This window comes from Meriones unguiculatus, chromosome 9 (genome assembly GCF_030254825.1).
Source record: "Meriones unguiculatus strain TT.TT164.6M chromosome 9, Bangor_MerUng_6.1, whole genome shotgun sequence".
NCBI classification, from domain to species: Eukaryota; Metazoa; Chordata; class Mammalia; order Rodentia; family Muridae; genus Meriones; species Meriones unguiculatus.
In genome coordinates this window covers 54439128-54453855 of record NC_083357.1, presented here as the reverse complement: position 1 = coordinate 54453855, position 14728 = coordinate 54439128, and the positions used below count along the sequence as shown (strand labels likewise).

At 43.4% G+C, this 14728-nt stretch overlaps 1 gene segment (V, D, J or C); it reads left to right on the top strand.

Annotated features, from left to right (window-relative positions):
* Nucleotides 1-10954: 10954 nt before the first annotated feature.
* On the top strand, nt 10955-11478 carry LOC110542183 (T cell receptor alpha variable 22-like). The segment is given in 2 exon segments: nt 10955-11006; nt 11177-11478. Coding segments are annotated over 2 exon segments (354 nt in total).
* The last annotated feature ends 3250 nt before the right edge of the window (nt 11479-14728 follow it).

The following is a 14728-nucleotide window of genomic DNA, read 5'->3' as shown; positions in this document are numbered from 1 at the left end:
TCCCTTTCTCACTTCAACCTCTCCTACACAGACATTCCCCCTCCATCTCATAGCCTTTGTTGCTTTTTATTTAATTATTGTTAAGTATAGATTCATAAATATATAGATGCTTTTAGAAATCATGCAGGATAAGAGTTACACGGTGTTCACAAATCACACCACATGACTGGTTCCATGTGGGAGGTTTATTAGGGGAAGCGGTCGCAGAGAGCATCTCTGGATGAGGCAGGAGAGAAAGAGAGGGTAGGAGCTCGAGTTCAATTATAAGGTGACCCAGAGCATGTGCAGGTGGTTCCAGGTGAGCAGCGGTTGGTCTTCTAGGTTGCCTCACAGATGCCAGATAACCAGTTTGTCAGGTCCCTTGGGGTTGGCCATAGTGATGCCTGCTTAAGGATCCCAACATTCCTCCCTTTTTGTTTTATTAAAATGTGAGGAGCTAGGAAGTAGTGATGGGGGGGGGCACAGGGAAGACTTTTGCTCTTCAAACTACTTCTTCCTGATTAGGAGCATTGTCATTCTCAGGGTACAGCTGGTCCCCACCATCAGGGTCATTGTCATCTGGTTCTGTGGGCAGAGCCTGATAATCCTGTAGGAGTAACTGATTAATGGTTTGGTTAGAGATTTTTTTTTTTTGCATTTGTTGTTGGAAGAATATACAGAAGAAGTTAATTAAGCAGTGTGCAAAAATCAAAAGCAGAAAGATGAGCAGGAGAGGTGTGACAAAGGGTAGAATCCATTTCCATATGGGACTGTCAAAGGCCCAAGAGCTAGAGCCCTCAAGCTATTCCTTCATTTTTGTAAATCTGTCTGGAACTGTTGGATTTTGTCTTTTATTATATCCAACTGGTTAACATAGAGACAGCATTCTTCCTGGAGGAAGATGCAAAGGCCACCTTCTTTAGCTGTGATGATATCCAGTCCATGTTGGTCTTGAATTACTACTGATGCCAGCAAGTCAATCTGTCCTTGGAGGGTTAGTATTGTCTGAGCCACTTGTTGAAAGTCCTGGATGAACTGGGAAGAAAGCTGATAATACAAATTTAGGGAAGTTGCTAGTCTTGTTCTCCTGGTCCTGAGAGCTGCTGTGATTCCTGCAACAGCCAGCAGGGGCAGGATTTGAATTGCCCTCTTATCCTGCTGGGCAGCTATTGAGTCCATGACAGGCATTGGTAGGGGCTCCTTTTAGTTTATCATCCCCAGCTCAGGAAAAAGGAGTTCCAGAGTGCAAACTCCTGACCAACGAGCAGGCAGATGATGGTAGACCTGAGTGCCACAAAGAATCGAGATACTATTAGCAGTAGGACATTGGGGTTAAGATGATGTATCAAGGATTATAGTTTCATTACATTCTAAGGAACTTAGCATTCCTACAGAGTGTGTCCCAGATGCCTTGAAACAGCTTGCCATGCCAAAGAGGGTGATATGAAAAATGTAGGGGGTTTTAGCAACATCAGAGTCAGGGAGGTTAGTAAATGGTGACGTGAGATTACTTGACAGAGTCACTGCAGAAGCTGTCAGTGGTACTTCTGAGTTGGTCCCTTGTGGTACACACAGCCAGCAAGCTTTAAAATGGCCCAGTTGAGTCACATTAAGGAACTTGTAGGCCGAGGTCAGAATATGAAGAAGGAGATGTACAAAGGAGCTGCCATCTGTATTCCAGGTGTAGACAGCCTGAGGTAATGTGCCCTCCTGTATGTGTGAGGGGTGGGGCAACAGTTCCTCTAAAGTTTTAGTACAAGAGTGAGATGGGGAATAGTCAGAGTTAGGTCGAGGAAGAAGGCTTGAAATATTAAGAGGTGGGCTTGGTTGAAAAGTGAGGGTAGAGTCTTCTATTAGCACCACCTGAAGGGAAAGGACTCTGGAAGGAGGTAAAGTTTGTAAGCCTTTATATATGTTAAAAGGTGAGACAGATTGTGAGAAGAGAAGACAGTGACTCAAAGTTAGTTTTTTTGTTTTGTTTTGTTTTGTTTTGTTTTGTTTGGTTTCTTTTGTTTTGTTTTGTTTTTTGACTCTGGAATAAGGAATTCCACAGCCTCTAGGGCACGAATGCAGGGAGACCATCCCTGGATTGTCAGGTCAAATTTTTTTGATAGGTATGCTACAGGTGCAAAGGAGGGTCCCAATTGGTGACCCAGAGCTCCAAGGGCATATCCCTCTTTTTCTGTTACATAGAGGGAGAAGGGATGGGTTCGTCTGGAAGATGAAGGGCTGGAGCTTCAAGAAGAGCCTGTTGGAGCTTCTGAAAGGGCTTAGTAATGGGCTCAAGAAGGGGTTCATGCAAAGGGCCTAAGGCTGCCTCATATAAGGGGTGAATGAGAAGGGAAAAAGAGGGGACCCAGGACTGTAAGAAACCAGCCATTCCCAGAAACGGTAAAATTTTTTCTTTATTAGAGGGATCTGCCAGAGACCGTATTAGGTCTTTTCTGTCTAGGGAGATGCCCTTGTGGGTTGGGTTATTGTTAGTCCCAGGTAAGTGAACTCAGAGATGAGTAATTGGACCTTGGAGGGTGAGACCCAATAGCACCTTCTAGATAGGAAATTTAGAAGAGCAGAAGTGTTAGTTTGGCTAACTTGTAGGGATGGACTGCAGAAGAGAAGGTCATCTACATACTGTATAAGTTTATATTTAGGGAGAGATAGGAGAGTAGATCAGAAGCTAGAGCTTCGCCAAAAAGATGTGGGCTGTCCCAGAATCCCCAGGGTAGAACGGTCCAGATAAGCTGAGTAGAGATAAGGGTGTCAGGGTCAGTCCAGGTGAAGGCAGAGGTATTTAGTGACTGGGTGTCTAAAGGAATAGAGAAAAATGCATCCTTGAGATCCAGAACTGAGAAATGGGAAGTTCCTGAGGGGATAGTGGAGTGGAGGGTATAGGAATTGGCTACAACAGGGTGAAGGGGGACGACTGCAGAGTTGAGAAGCCAGAGGTCTTGAACCAGGCAATAGGCTCCATTGGGCTTTCTAACTGCAAGTATAGGGGTGTTAAAAGAAGAGGAACTGAGGCAAAGAAGTTTTTTTCTTAGAAGGTCAGTGATAATAGGCTTAAGTCCCCTAAGACTCTTGAGAAGAAGTGGGTATTGAGCCTGGGCAATATACCGGGATCCTGTAGCTGAATGAATACAGGGGAATAGTGTCTTACCACAGAGGGGTTTTGGACATCCCAGACTTGGGGGTCCACTTGAGAGGCTGGTAAAGGAAGCAGCATGTCAGAACTGGTAGGTAGGGTAGCTAGGAAAGGGAGGAGAGAGGACACGGGGGAGTTTGGGGTCAAGCAAATGGGTGGAATAAAGGAAAGAGAGGCTCCCACTTTGGCTAAAAAGTCCCTTCCCATTAGGGGAACTGGGCAGGCTGGCATTACTAAAAAGGAATGAGTCAAGGAAACGCCCCTTAAAATACAATTAAGTGGTGCAGTCTGGTAAGGCTGGCATGGTTGACCCCCTACCCCAACAACACAGGAACTACAAGGAAAAGTTTGTCCCCAGTACTCCGTTAGGACTGAGTAAGTGGCTCCGGTGTCCACAAGGAAGGAGTTGGCCCACCCTGATACCATGATGATTACCAATGGCTCCCTGTTAGTGATGGCAGTGGTCAGGTCAAGGGAACCCAAGCATCTTCAGTCATCCATAGCCAGGCCTAGGATATCGACTGGAGGGTGATCTGGGAGTGATACCCCCATATCATGGGAAAAACGGTGGCAGTAAACACCCCAATGTCCCTCTTGGTGGCATTTTGGGTGCAGCCCCAATGGCTTACAGGGGTTAGGAAAAGCCCTGGCCCAGTAATCCTACTGACCACATTTGGGGCAGGAGCATGGTGGATCTCGCATAGGACAAGCCCAGGCCCAAATACCCTGTTTGACCATATTTGAGACAGGAACCTTGTGCCTTAGAAGGCAAGGGAGCCTGTGTAGTGGCTGAGGGTGGTCAGAAAACCTTGGTCAGCATTTGGTATTTTTGCTTTCGGGCTTTTTTTTAATCTCTTCCATGGTATACCTTAAAGGCCAGCGCTAAGACTTCTGCCTGTGGAGTCAGAGGTCCCTTCTCCAAGGATTTAAGCTTAGCCTTGATGTCAGGGTAACTTTGGGAGAAAAAAATAGGTCATTAAGAGTTGTCTGCCCTCTGTATTTTCAGGGTCTAGATTAGTGTGTTGTAAAAGGGCCTTTGTAAAGTGCTCTAGGAATTGAGATGAGTTTTCTGTCCTGAATGACCTCCTGGAGCTTTTCATAATGAACTGGTTTAAGGGAAGCCTTGTAGAGACGAGCCAGGAAGCAGGTCGTGAACTGATCTCTAGCTAAAATGTCTCCTGGAGTATTGTAATTCCATTGTGGATCCTGGTCAGGTACCGCCTCAGTTCCAACTGGGTGTAAAGCTTTTGTTTGGTGCACCTCATCTGTATGTGTTCTAGCCTGTTCCCAAACTCACCTGCGTTCCTCAGGTAATAGGTTATTGGTAGGAATCATATATATATATATATATATATGATATCATGATATATATATATATATATCATGAAAGGTGAGACTATAAGATTGAGTGAGATATTGAAATTCTTTAATAAAAGTATAAGAATTAGAGGTATAGAATCCTAATCTCTATTCTACTTGAGAAAATTGAGAAAATTCAGTTAATGAGAAGGGAATGTGTACCCTAATTAAGCTGTCTATACCAGCTACTTCCCTCAAGGGAAGAACTGAGGCTGGCTTCTGCTGAGTAGAGGGAGTGGACTTTGCTATAGAGTGAGAATGAGTAGCAGGGGGGCTAATAGTTGTTGGTGAGGTGAAAGTGGGTGACAGAGTGAGGTGACTAGGACAGTCTGTTGCTGGGAAAGGGAATGAGGATTTTGGAGAAACCAAAGGAGAAAAGGAGGGGGTAGAAGGGGAGGGGGAAGGTGCCAGAGGTTGTGATGATTCCAGAGAAGCTAGAGGGGAAGAGGCTGGAATAGGAGAGGAGGGAGGAGGCACCAGAGGGTGTGAGGATTCCAGAGAAGCTGGGGGTTGAGAGCAGCAAGATGGAGGTTCATCTGTAGGGTCAAAGGTAGAAAACTCCTGGGGCTGAGACGTTAGAGCTGTCCTCCTTTAGGAGGACAGGAAGAGCAGAGAGGAGGTTTAAAGCAGAAAAGAGAGAAAGTTTGAACATAGGGTTCCTCCTTCCATTTACCAGATTGCTGGCAGTAATTAAGAAAATCCCATAAAATATTGGGATTTAATGTTCCGTTAATCAGCCAATTTGAACCCTTACCTAAAGAGTATGTAGGCCAAGTCTTATTACAGAGGCTTATGAGTTTAGAAGCCTTTAACTCAGGATCCCTGTGTAAGGTTTTAGAATCCTCCAGAAGACACCCCGGTGGGGATGCTGGAGGAAAGGACGTCTGGGTGTTTCCCATTGGGAGGTAGAGAAGTCAGTGACCTGCCAGAGGCATCCCAAAGGCAAGGTGTGACTCAAACGAGAGGTCCTACCTGATCCAATAGCTCATCAGCTTTTGGCCAGATAACTGGGCACCGATGCCAGGGGGGCACAGCCCAAGTGTATGATAGCCCACCTAGTGCTAGGACTTCCCATGATCGAGAGATGGGGAGAACAGACCATGTAGGAATGGGAGGTTTCCCCAAGGGAAAGTGCGGCCCTCATGGAGATGGAGGTGCAGCAAAGGGGGTCAATCATGGCCAGTTAAGACCTTCATTGGGGGGTCCCTGCTTCAAAGGGCAGTGTGAAGGTGCTGGACTCTCAACGGTCAGGTCAGGTCACTCCTCCCTTGCACAGAGAAACATTTATGCTGACCAACAGAAGAACTCACCAATTTAGCGATGTTGGATGCCTTGGTAGCAATCTGGTTGCAGGAATGTGGGGGTCACGGGCGGATTTGGAACAAATTAGGTCTCCAGCAGCCCCGGTGGGGTGCCAGCACTCCCCAAGCTGTGTGCCTGCTGGAGTGAACCTATTCCCAGCCAACACATCAATGTTTGAATTCGTGCTGGATGAGAGTTACACAGCAGGTTCACAAACCACACCACAGAATTGGTTCCAAGTGGGAGGTGTATTAGGGGAAGGAAAAGGGGTCACAGAAAGCATCTCTGGATGAGGCAGGAGAGAAAGAAAGAGACAGGAAGAGCTCATGGTTAATTATAAGTTGACCCAGAGCTTGCTCAGTTGGTTCCAGGTGAGCAGCGAGTGGTCTTCTAGGTGGCCTCACAGATGCCAGATAACCAGTTTGTCAGGTTCCTTGGGGCTGGCCATAGAGATGCCTGCTTACAGATCCCAACTAATGCAACCTGGTCAAAATATATGACATAACTTATATGAATGGGTATAATTTAAGGACTGACCACATGGTATTCAAGAACAAACTTAGAGATTTTTCCTTGGGTAAGCATATTTCTTCTGTTCTCAGCATTTCTTAGATGACTGTGGTTCTTTGTCTAAAGAGAGGATCTGCGAGATTTCCTTTTTCCATATTAGCATGTCCATTAGTGCCATGTTGTTCACATCATCTTTAGGCAACCATGGTATTGAGACTTCATGGTTATAGTTTCCATGACATGTCTAAGAGATGGAATTGCACAGAAAACTTCATATTTCTCTGTTTCTGGCCATTCTTTTGTCCCTTCTTCTGAATGTTTCCTGCATGTTAGTTGTAGGAGCTGTGTTGCAGATAGACAAGCTGAGAGAGAACACCACATGGTCACTTGTTCTCTGTATTTGATTCATTGTAGCTGTTTGGTGAGGGGTGAGTTCTACACCTACCTGTGTCTAAAACAGGAGATGTTTATGATGCAATTAGGGATTTGATGGTTCAGGAAGGTGACAGTTGTCGGTTCTTCTCCAACATCTATAGACTCTCAAGCCCTGCAGAGTTGGCTAGGTTTTCAGTTCCAGGCATGATTTTCCTCTTGTTGAGTTACTTATCAAATCCATTTAGAGAGTTGTTGGTTGCTACCAATATATGAGTGTTACTAATTCATCCTTAGGTTTCCATACCATATTGGTCATTATAGCTTATAGAAAGCTTGTAGATAGCTATGTAGAATAATTCATTGCTTCTCTCCCTTGGAAACTGCATGTCACCCTCTGCTACCATGAAATTTAGTCATCAGGAAGGAGGACTTCAGTTCAAAGCAAGGATCCTTTGGGTCCTGTGTTCAAAATGTGTGATATCATCACCAATAGGGACTCACTGACATACTCTGGGATGTACCCAAAGTCAAGGGTGACAATCTATAATATTTTAGAACTTTCTTGCCAAAGACAAGATTAATAGTCTATAATACCCACGTGGCATGCTGGGGTTGGCTATCCAGAGGCTATTTAAGCTGTGGGCTAGCTTTCCCCAGGGTCAGATGATTGTTCAAGGTTCCTGAATAAACTGCATTGAAAAAAAAATTTAAAAAAAGTAGTCTATAATATTTAGGACTTTCTTGAAAATTCCCAACCATTAACTTGAATGAGGAATTCTCATTACTGGTATTGACAGTTTTTCATTTTGTTTTGTTTTGTTTGTTTGTTTGTTTGTTTGTCTGTTTTATGTGTTATGGTTCTTTGTCAGAGTATTTTCAGAACAGATGAAAACATTTAATTTAAACTATACTTGCTTTTATATACATATATACATTTCATGTGTTTTAGGTAAATAGATACTAATATGCTTTCTTATGACTTTGTTTTTGACATAGTCACTGTGTTTTCACATTCCTCCATCTGTCTTCCTCTATACTGACCTCCCTTCCCCTGCCAACCACTACTCTCCCTTTGTTTTTCCTATTTCTTCCATTAAATTATGCTTACCTTCTATTCTCCTCTTAAGTGATTCTCCTCAACAACATGTTCCCATTTGTATCTTTTTGGCTTCTGTGGTTAAACCAATTACATATTTATATCTGAATAGCTTCAGTTAGGAGCCTGTATGTTTTCCACAGGAGTTAGGAGCTCAGTGGCAGATATGTGGCATTTGTTTTTCCAGGCATGTCTCAATCAACTTATCAAAAATCATCTTTCTAGTCCCATCTTTCTACCTTCAAAGTTTATGGTGCAATTTTTCTCTATATTGAAGAATATTCCATAATGTATACGTGCCACAATTTTTTTTTTCAATGCAGTTTATTCAGGAACATTGAACAATCCTCGGACCCCGGGGAAAGCCAGCCCACAGCTTAAATAGCCTCTGGGTAGCCAACCCAGGCGTGCCACGGGGGCAATGCAGATAGGTCCACATACATGGAAGCAAGCCAGATCCTCGGCCTTAGCCAAATGTGGAGTTGTTCCTGACAGAGAGCACTCACCATCGGGAAGGTGGAAGGCGGAAACCAGCTCCATCTTTAAGGCATAGCATTCCGCAGCTCTCTACAGTTCCCCCTTTTTGTTTTAGACGCATCAGGCAAGAGTAGAGGTCTGATCTCTGATATTAGAAATAAATTGCCACAATTTTATTATCCGTTCATCGAGTGAAGGAGATTTAAGTTGTTTTCATTTCCTAGTTACTTTGAGTAGAACAGCGATGAAGATAACTAAGCAAGTATCTGTGGAGTAGGATATAGAATTCTTTGAACATATACCAAGAAGTGTCACTGATGGTTTGTGTGGTAGATTTATCTTTAGTGTTTTGAAGATTCTCCACACTGATTTCCAGAGTAGACACACCGATTTGCATTCCCCAGAGAACGAATACAGGTTCCTTTCCTGAAACACAATGTTCTCAGTATTTGTTGTCAGGTGTTTTAGTGATTTTATATGTTTTGACTAGGGTAAGATGAAATCTCAAAGTTGTTTTAATTTACATTTTCCTAATTGATAAGGACAAGGAAAAGTTTTGAGATAGTTCTTAGGCATTTTTATTTCTTCTTTTGAGAGGTCTATGTAGCTAGTCTTGTCTTCTGACCATCTGCACTTCCTTCACCAGGAGGTGATGGAATGAGTAGGGCTGGTTTACTGAGGCTTGTGGAGATAGCTTGAAGTCACTGTTGGTGGTATCAGTCCACTAGGGGGCACTGCAGGATTTCCGAAAATTACTTTTCTTTCTTCCTGCCCCCATTTATTTATATAAACTCTTTACAGCCTGATTCCAGCTCCTACCCTTCTCTCCTCCCAGCCCCACCTTCATACCCTCTCCCAATCTCCCCCTTCTTCTCAGAGGTGAGGCCCCTAAGTGGTACCAACACACCCTGGCTTTGTAAGCAGGACTCTTAAGTATCCTCTCCCACTGAGGCCAGACAAGGCAGCCCAGCTAGGGCAAAAAAGATTCAATGGAAGGCTACAAATTCATAGACAGTCCATCCTCCCATTGTTCGGGGACACACATGTTGACCAAGTTGCACATAGGCTACATATGTGTAGGGGGTCTAGGTCTGGCCCATGCATGCTCTTTGGTTGTTGGTTCAGCCTCTGTGAGCCCACATGGCCCACTGTAGTTCTTCTTGTGGTGTCCTTGACCCCTCCAAGCTCCCTCTATTCTTCCTCCCACTCTTCCACAAAACTCCCTGAGCTTGGTCTATTCTTTGTTTGGCTGTGAGTCTCTGTATAAGTTTCAATCAGCTGCTAGATGAAGCATCTGAGAAGATAGTTATGCTAGGGTCTTGTCTGCATGCATAGCAGAGTATCTTTAATAGTGTCAGGGATTGGCTCTCTTCCATGGGGTAGGTCCCCAGTTGGGCTAGTCATTGCTTTGCCATTCCTTCAATCTCTGCTCCATCTTTATCCCTACACTTCTTGTAGGCAAGACAAATTTTAGGTCAAAGGTTTTATGGGTGGGCTGTTGTCCCCCTCCCTCCACTGGAATTTCCAGCTAGCTACAGGAGGTGGCAACTTCAGGCTCCTTAACTCCCACTGCTCGGAGTCTCAGCTAGAGTCACTCAAGCAGACTCCTTGGGACAGGTAAATGGATAAAACCAGAAAAGATCATACAGAGTGAGATAACCCAGATCCAGAAAGACACACATGGTATTTAGTCACATATGAATGGTTATTAGTCATAGAGTACAACATAACCATACTACAATCCCCTGACCCAAAGAAGCCAAGGAAAGCTGCTTTAATCTCACTCATAAGGGAAAATACAATTAACATCTGACGTGATGGAGGAAGGGTACTTGGTGGAAGAAGAGGGGAGGAGGTTAACAGGGGTGGGGATCAGGTATGGGGAGAGAGGGTGGGGTTTGGGGGAAGGACTGGGAGACAGAATGTAAATCAGTGGTGGGGGAAATCTCTGGAAATTACTTTTCCTCAAGATAGTTGAAGGTTGGAGGAGTTGAGATGAGAGCAGGCAATACAGTCACTGAGCAAGTTGTAGGGCTGATGGATGTGGAGTTCACCTGGAGCCTTAGTCCTCAACCATTTTATGTATAACCACAGATATCTAGAACCTGTTCACCTATCTCATGTGTCTATAAATATATTTTAAGAACAATTCTCTCAATAGATAAAAACAAAATATGACCTCACGGGGCATTATGACAATCGACACACAAGAGAAAACATCTCCACTCTTTTTATTAAAAAAAAAAAATAGTTTTATATCTAAAATTCCCCAAATTCAATGAAATAGAAACTATTCCCATACCGTTTATATCACACACACACACACACACACACACACACAGACACAGACACACACACACACACACACACACACACACACGCATACACACATGTATATATATACTCACTAGTAGATATGTATTTTCCCACCAGCTCTCTGCATTCATGCCTCCCCATCCTCTCACATTTTCCCCACACTCCCTTACGATGTTACATTGGAAACACAGAGTTCTGGGCTCTGCATCATAGTCCTTTAGTCCTAAAGCAAGTACAGTGCTGCATACTGACATTGAGCTGGGTGGGGTTTCCTGTTCAGATGAAGGAGGAAGCTCAGTGATTCTGAGAACCTGTTGTCTGTAAGCACAATGTGTCTGTGCACAACATTTGACACCCTTCAGAGCTGGAGAGAAGAATCCCAGCAACTAGACAGGGGCATGGAGAGGAACCTGGGAGCTCTGCTGGGGATTCTGTGGGTGCAGATTTGCTGTGAGTTGAGCTCAGCTAAGTTGCTTTAGGGATTCTCCAGAAATGGTGGAGTGGGAGAAAGCCAACACACAGCTCCTGTGCATTCATCCTCCTGGAAGTCACCTGGGATATCTGACAGGTGTGGGTGAAACCTCTCTCTGATTCTGGTTTGCTTATCTGTTTCCAAGCAGGGGTGAGAGGAGCTGGAGTGGAGCAGAGTCCCTCAGTCCTGAGTCTTCAGGAGGGAACCAGTTCTGCACTGAGATGCAACTTTTCCACCACCATGAAGAGTGTGCAGTGGTTCAGACAGAATCCCCAGGGCAGCCTCATCAGTCTGCTTTATGTGGCTGCAGGAACAAAGGAGAATGGGAGGTTAAAGTCAACATTTCATTTTAAGGAGAGCTACAGCGCCCTGCACCTCAGGGACGCCCAGCTGGAGGACTCAGGCACCTACCTCTGTGCTGCTGAGGCACAGTGCTTCCAGCAAGCCTGAGCCTGGCCCCAAACTGCAGCTGGGTGTGCAGTTCCAGCCCCTGACACAGGGACACAGCAGGAGGCTTTGCCCAGCTGTGGCTTTATCAGATCTCTACCAATTACAAAGGAAGTGTGAGGAGACATAAAAATACCTCAAGAAGTTCACACTGATATGACAGTTCAGACTGACTGACACTGACTTCTAGAATGTTAGATGCCAGAACCATCAGCCCACATTAGTAAAATATACACTTCATTTTAACAAATGCTTTTGCTGATGTCATAAAATAAAAACCCCTCTTACACACTCCAGAATCATTAAAACCATTTCTCACAATCAGAAACAGAGAGCAACTGTTTTCATCCTTTGTTTAGAGAGCACCTGACAAACTTCTAGGTAATCTGCTGAATATGAAGTTGATGAAAGAATTAATTTCAGAAATCTAGTAAATTAAGGTGTAGAAAAATAATAGAAAGTATCTTTATTATCAAATTAAAACATTATATTTACAATGCATAATGCATTTCATTATGTAATGTAAAACAAATATTTCACATAAAAATGAGAACAGTGGAATATATATTTACCAAACTGCTTATTAACATACTGCTTTCAAAAGAAAAACTGGAAACCTCCTAAATGTCACACAATAGGGGGTCGCTAATTCATTTTATAATATTTAAATGTGACCCAAAAACTGCCTTTACCCAAGGGTTGGCAATCACATTCCACAGGTGGAAAACTCTGGACTGTCACTTGTTTCTGAATGGAACTGGAAAGCAGCCATTCCCCCACGTCATGTCTGTCCATTGAGGGTTTCAGCTTGAAACTGCAGCTGAATGCCTGCAACAGCCACTGGATTGGCCAAAACACTTTCTTTCTAGAGCTCCACAAACTAACCGACCCTGCCCCTTGTGATTCATTCTTTATCCCACTGCAACTACATTCCTATAAAATATAGGTAATCTAAGCTTCCCAGATAATAAACAATTAGTAATTGCCAAAAACATTTACATGAGCATGGCTAGAAGTGAAGACAGTATGAGAGACATCTTTTACAATAATAATGATTTATTCAGTCATTTAGACTGTTCACATATAGCAACCATCCAAACCTTAGCTTCTTGGTAGGGTGCAGTTGTGAAATTAGCTGATATTGGAACATGGCTTAAGCACAGAAATGGGTACTTTGAAAAGGTTTTCTAATTGATCTCAATAGATCACTTTAGTTTGAAAAAGCGCCAGATTGATTTCCAAAGTGGTTATATAACTTTACATTCCCACCAGCAATGGAGGAGGGTTCCTCTTTCTCCACATCCTCTCCAGCATATGTTGTCACTTGAGGGTTTTTTTTAATTTTATTTTTTATTAATTACAATTTATTCACTTTGTTGTATCTTTGTTGTATCTCCCTCCCCCCTCCCCTACCAATCCCACCCTCCTTTCCCCTTCTCCACCCATGACCCTCCCCCAGTCCATTGATAGGGGAGGTCTTCCTCCCCTTCCTTCTGATCCTAGTGTATGAGGTCTCATCAGGAGTGACTGCATTGTCTTACGCTGTGTCTTGATAAGGCTGATCCCCTCCTCATAAGGAGGTGATCAAAGAGCAGGTGAATCAGTTCATGTCAGAGACAGCCCCTGTTCCCAATACTATGGAACGTACTTGGACACTGAACTGCCATGGGCTACATCTGTGCAGGGGTTCTAGGTTATCTCCATGAATGGTCCTTGGTTGGAGTATCAGTCTCAGAAAAGATCCCTGTGCCCATATTTTTTGGTTCTGTTGCTCTCCTTGTGGAGCTCCTGCCCTCTCTAGGTATTACTATTTCCCACTGCTTTCATAAGTTTCCCTGCACTCTGCCCAAAGTTTGTCCATAAGTCTCAGCATCTGCTCTGATTCCCTGCAGGGTAGAGCCTTTCAGAGGCCCTCTGTGGTAGGCTCCTGTCCTGTTCCCTATTTTCTCCTTCTTCTGATGTCCATCCTCTTTGCCTTTCTAAATGGGGATTGAACATTTAGCAAGAGTCCTCCTTCTTGATTAGTTTCTTTAGGTCTACAGATTTTAGTAGGTTTATCCTATATTATCTGTCTAATATCCACTTATGAATGAGTATATATCCCGTGTGTCTTTCTGCATCTGGGATACTTCACTCAGATGATCTTTTCTAGGTCCCACCACTTACCTGCAAATTTCATAATTTCCTTAGTTTTTTTTATTGCTGAGTAATATTCCATTGTGGAGATGTACCGCAATTTCTGTATTCATTCCTCAGTTAGGGAGCATTTGGGTTGTTTCCAACTTCTAGCTATTACAAATAAAGCTGCTACAAACATGGTTGTGCAAATGTCCTTATTGTGTACTTGAGCATCTTTGGATATATGCCTAGGATGGGTATAGCTGGATCTTGAGGAAGCTCTATTCCTAATTTTCTGAGAAAGCACCAGACTGATTTCCAGAGTGGTTATACAAGTTTATATTCCCAGCAGTGGAGGAGGGTTCCCCTTTCTCCACATTCCCCCCAGCATGTGTTGTCACGAGAGTTTTTGATCTTAGCCATTCTGATTGGTGTAAGGTGAAATCTCAGGGTCGTTTTGATTTGCATTTCCCTGATGACTAAGGATGATGAGGACATCTTTAATTGTTTCTTTGTCATTCGATGTTCCTCTATTGAGAAATCTCTGTTTAACTCTGTACCCCATTTTTAAATTGGGTTATTTGATTAGTTGCTGTTTAACTTCTTGACTTCTTTATATATTCTGGATATTAGCCCTCTATCAGAAATATGGTTGGTGAAAATCATTTCTCAATCTGTAGTCTGTAGTTTTGTTCTGATGACAGTGTCCGTTGCTTTACAGAACGTTTTCAGTTTCATGAGGTTTCATTTATTAATTGTTGATCTTAGAACCTGTGCTCTTGGTGTTCTGTTCAGGAAGTTGTCTCCTGTGCCAATGAGTTCAAGTCTGGGCTTTCTCAGAAAAATAGGAATAGTGCTACCTTAAGACCCAGCTGTACCACTGCTAGGCATATATCCAAAAGATGCTCAGGCATACAAGGACATTTGCTCAAACATGTTAGTAGCAGCTTTATTTGTAATAGCTAGAATCTTGAAATGACCCAGATGCTTCTCAATTGAAAAATGGATACAGAAATTGTGATCCATTTACACAATGGAATACTATTCAGCAATTAAAAGCAAAGAAATCATGAAATTTGTAGGCAAATGGTGACATCTAGAAAAGATCATCCTGAGTGAGGTATCCCAGAAGCAG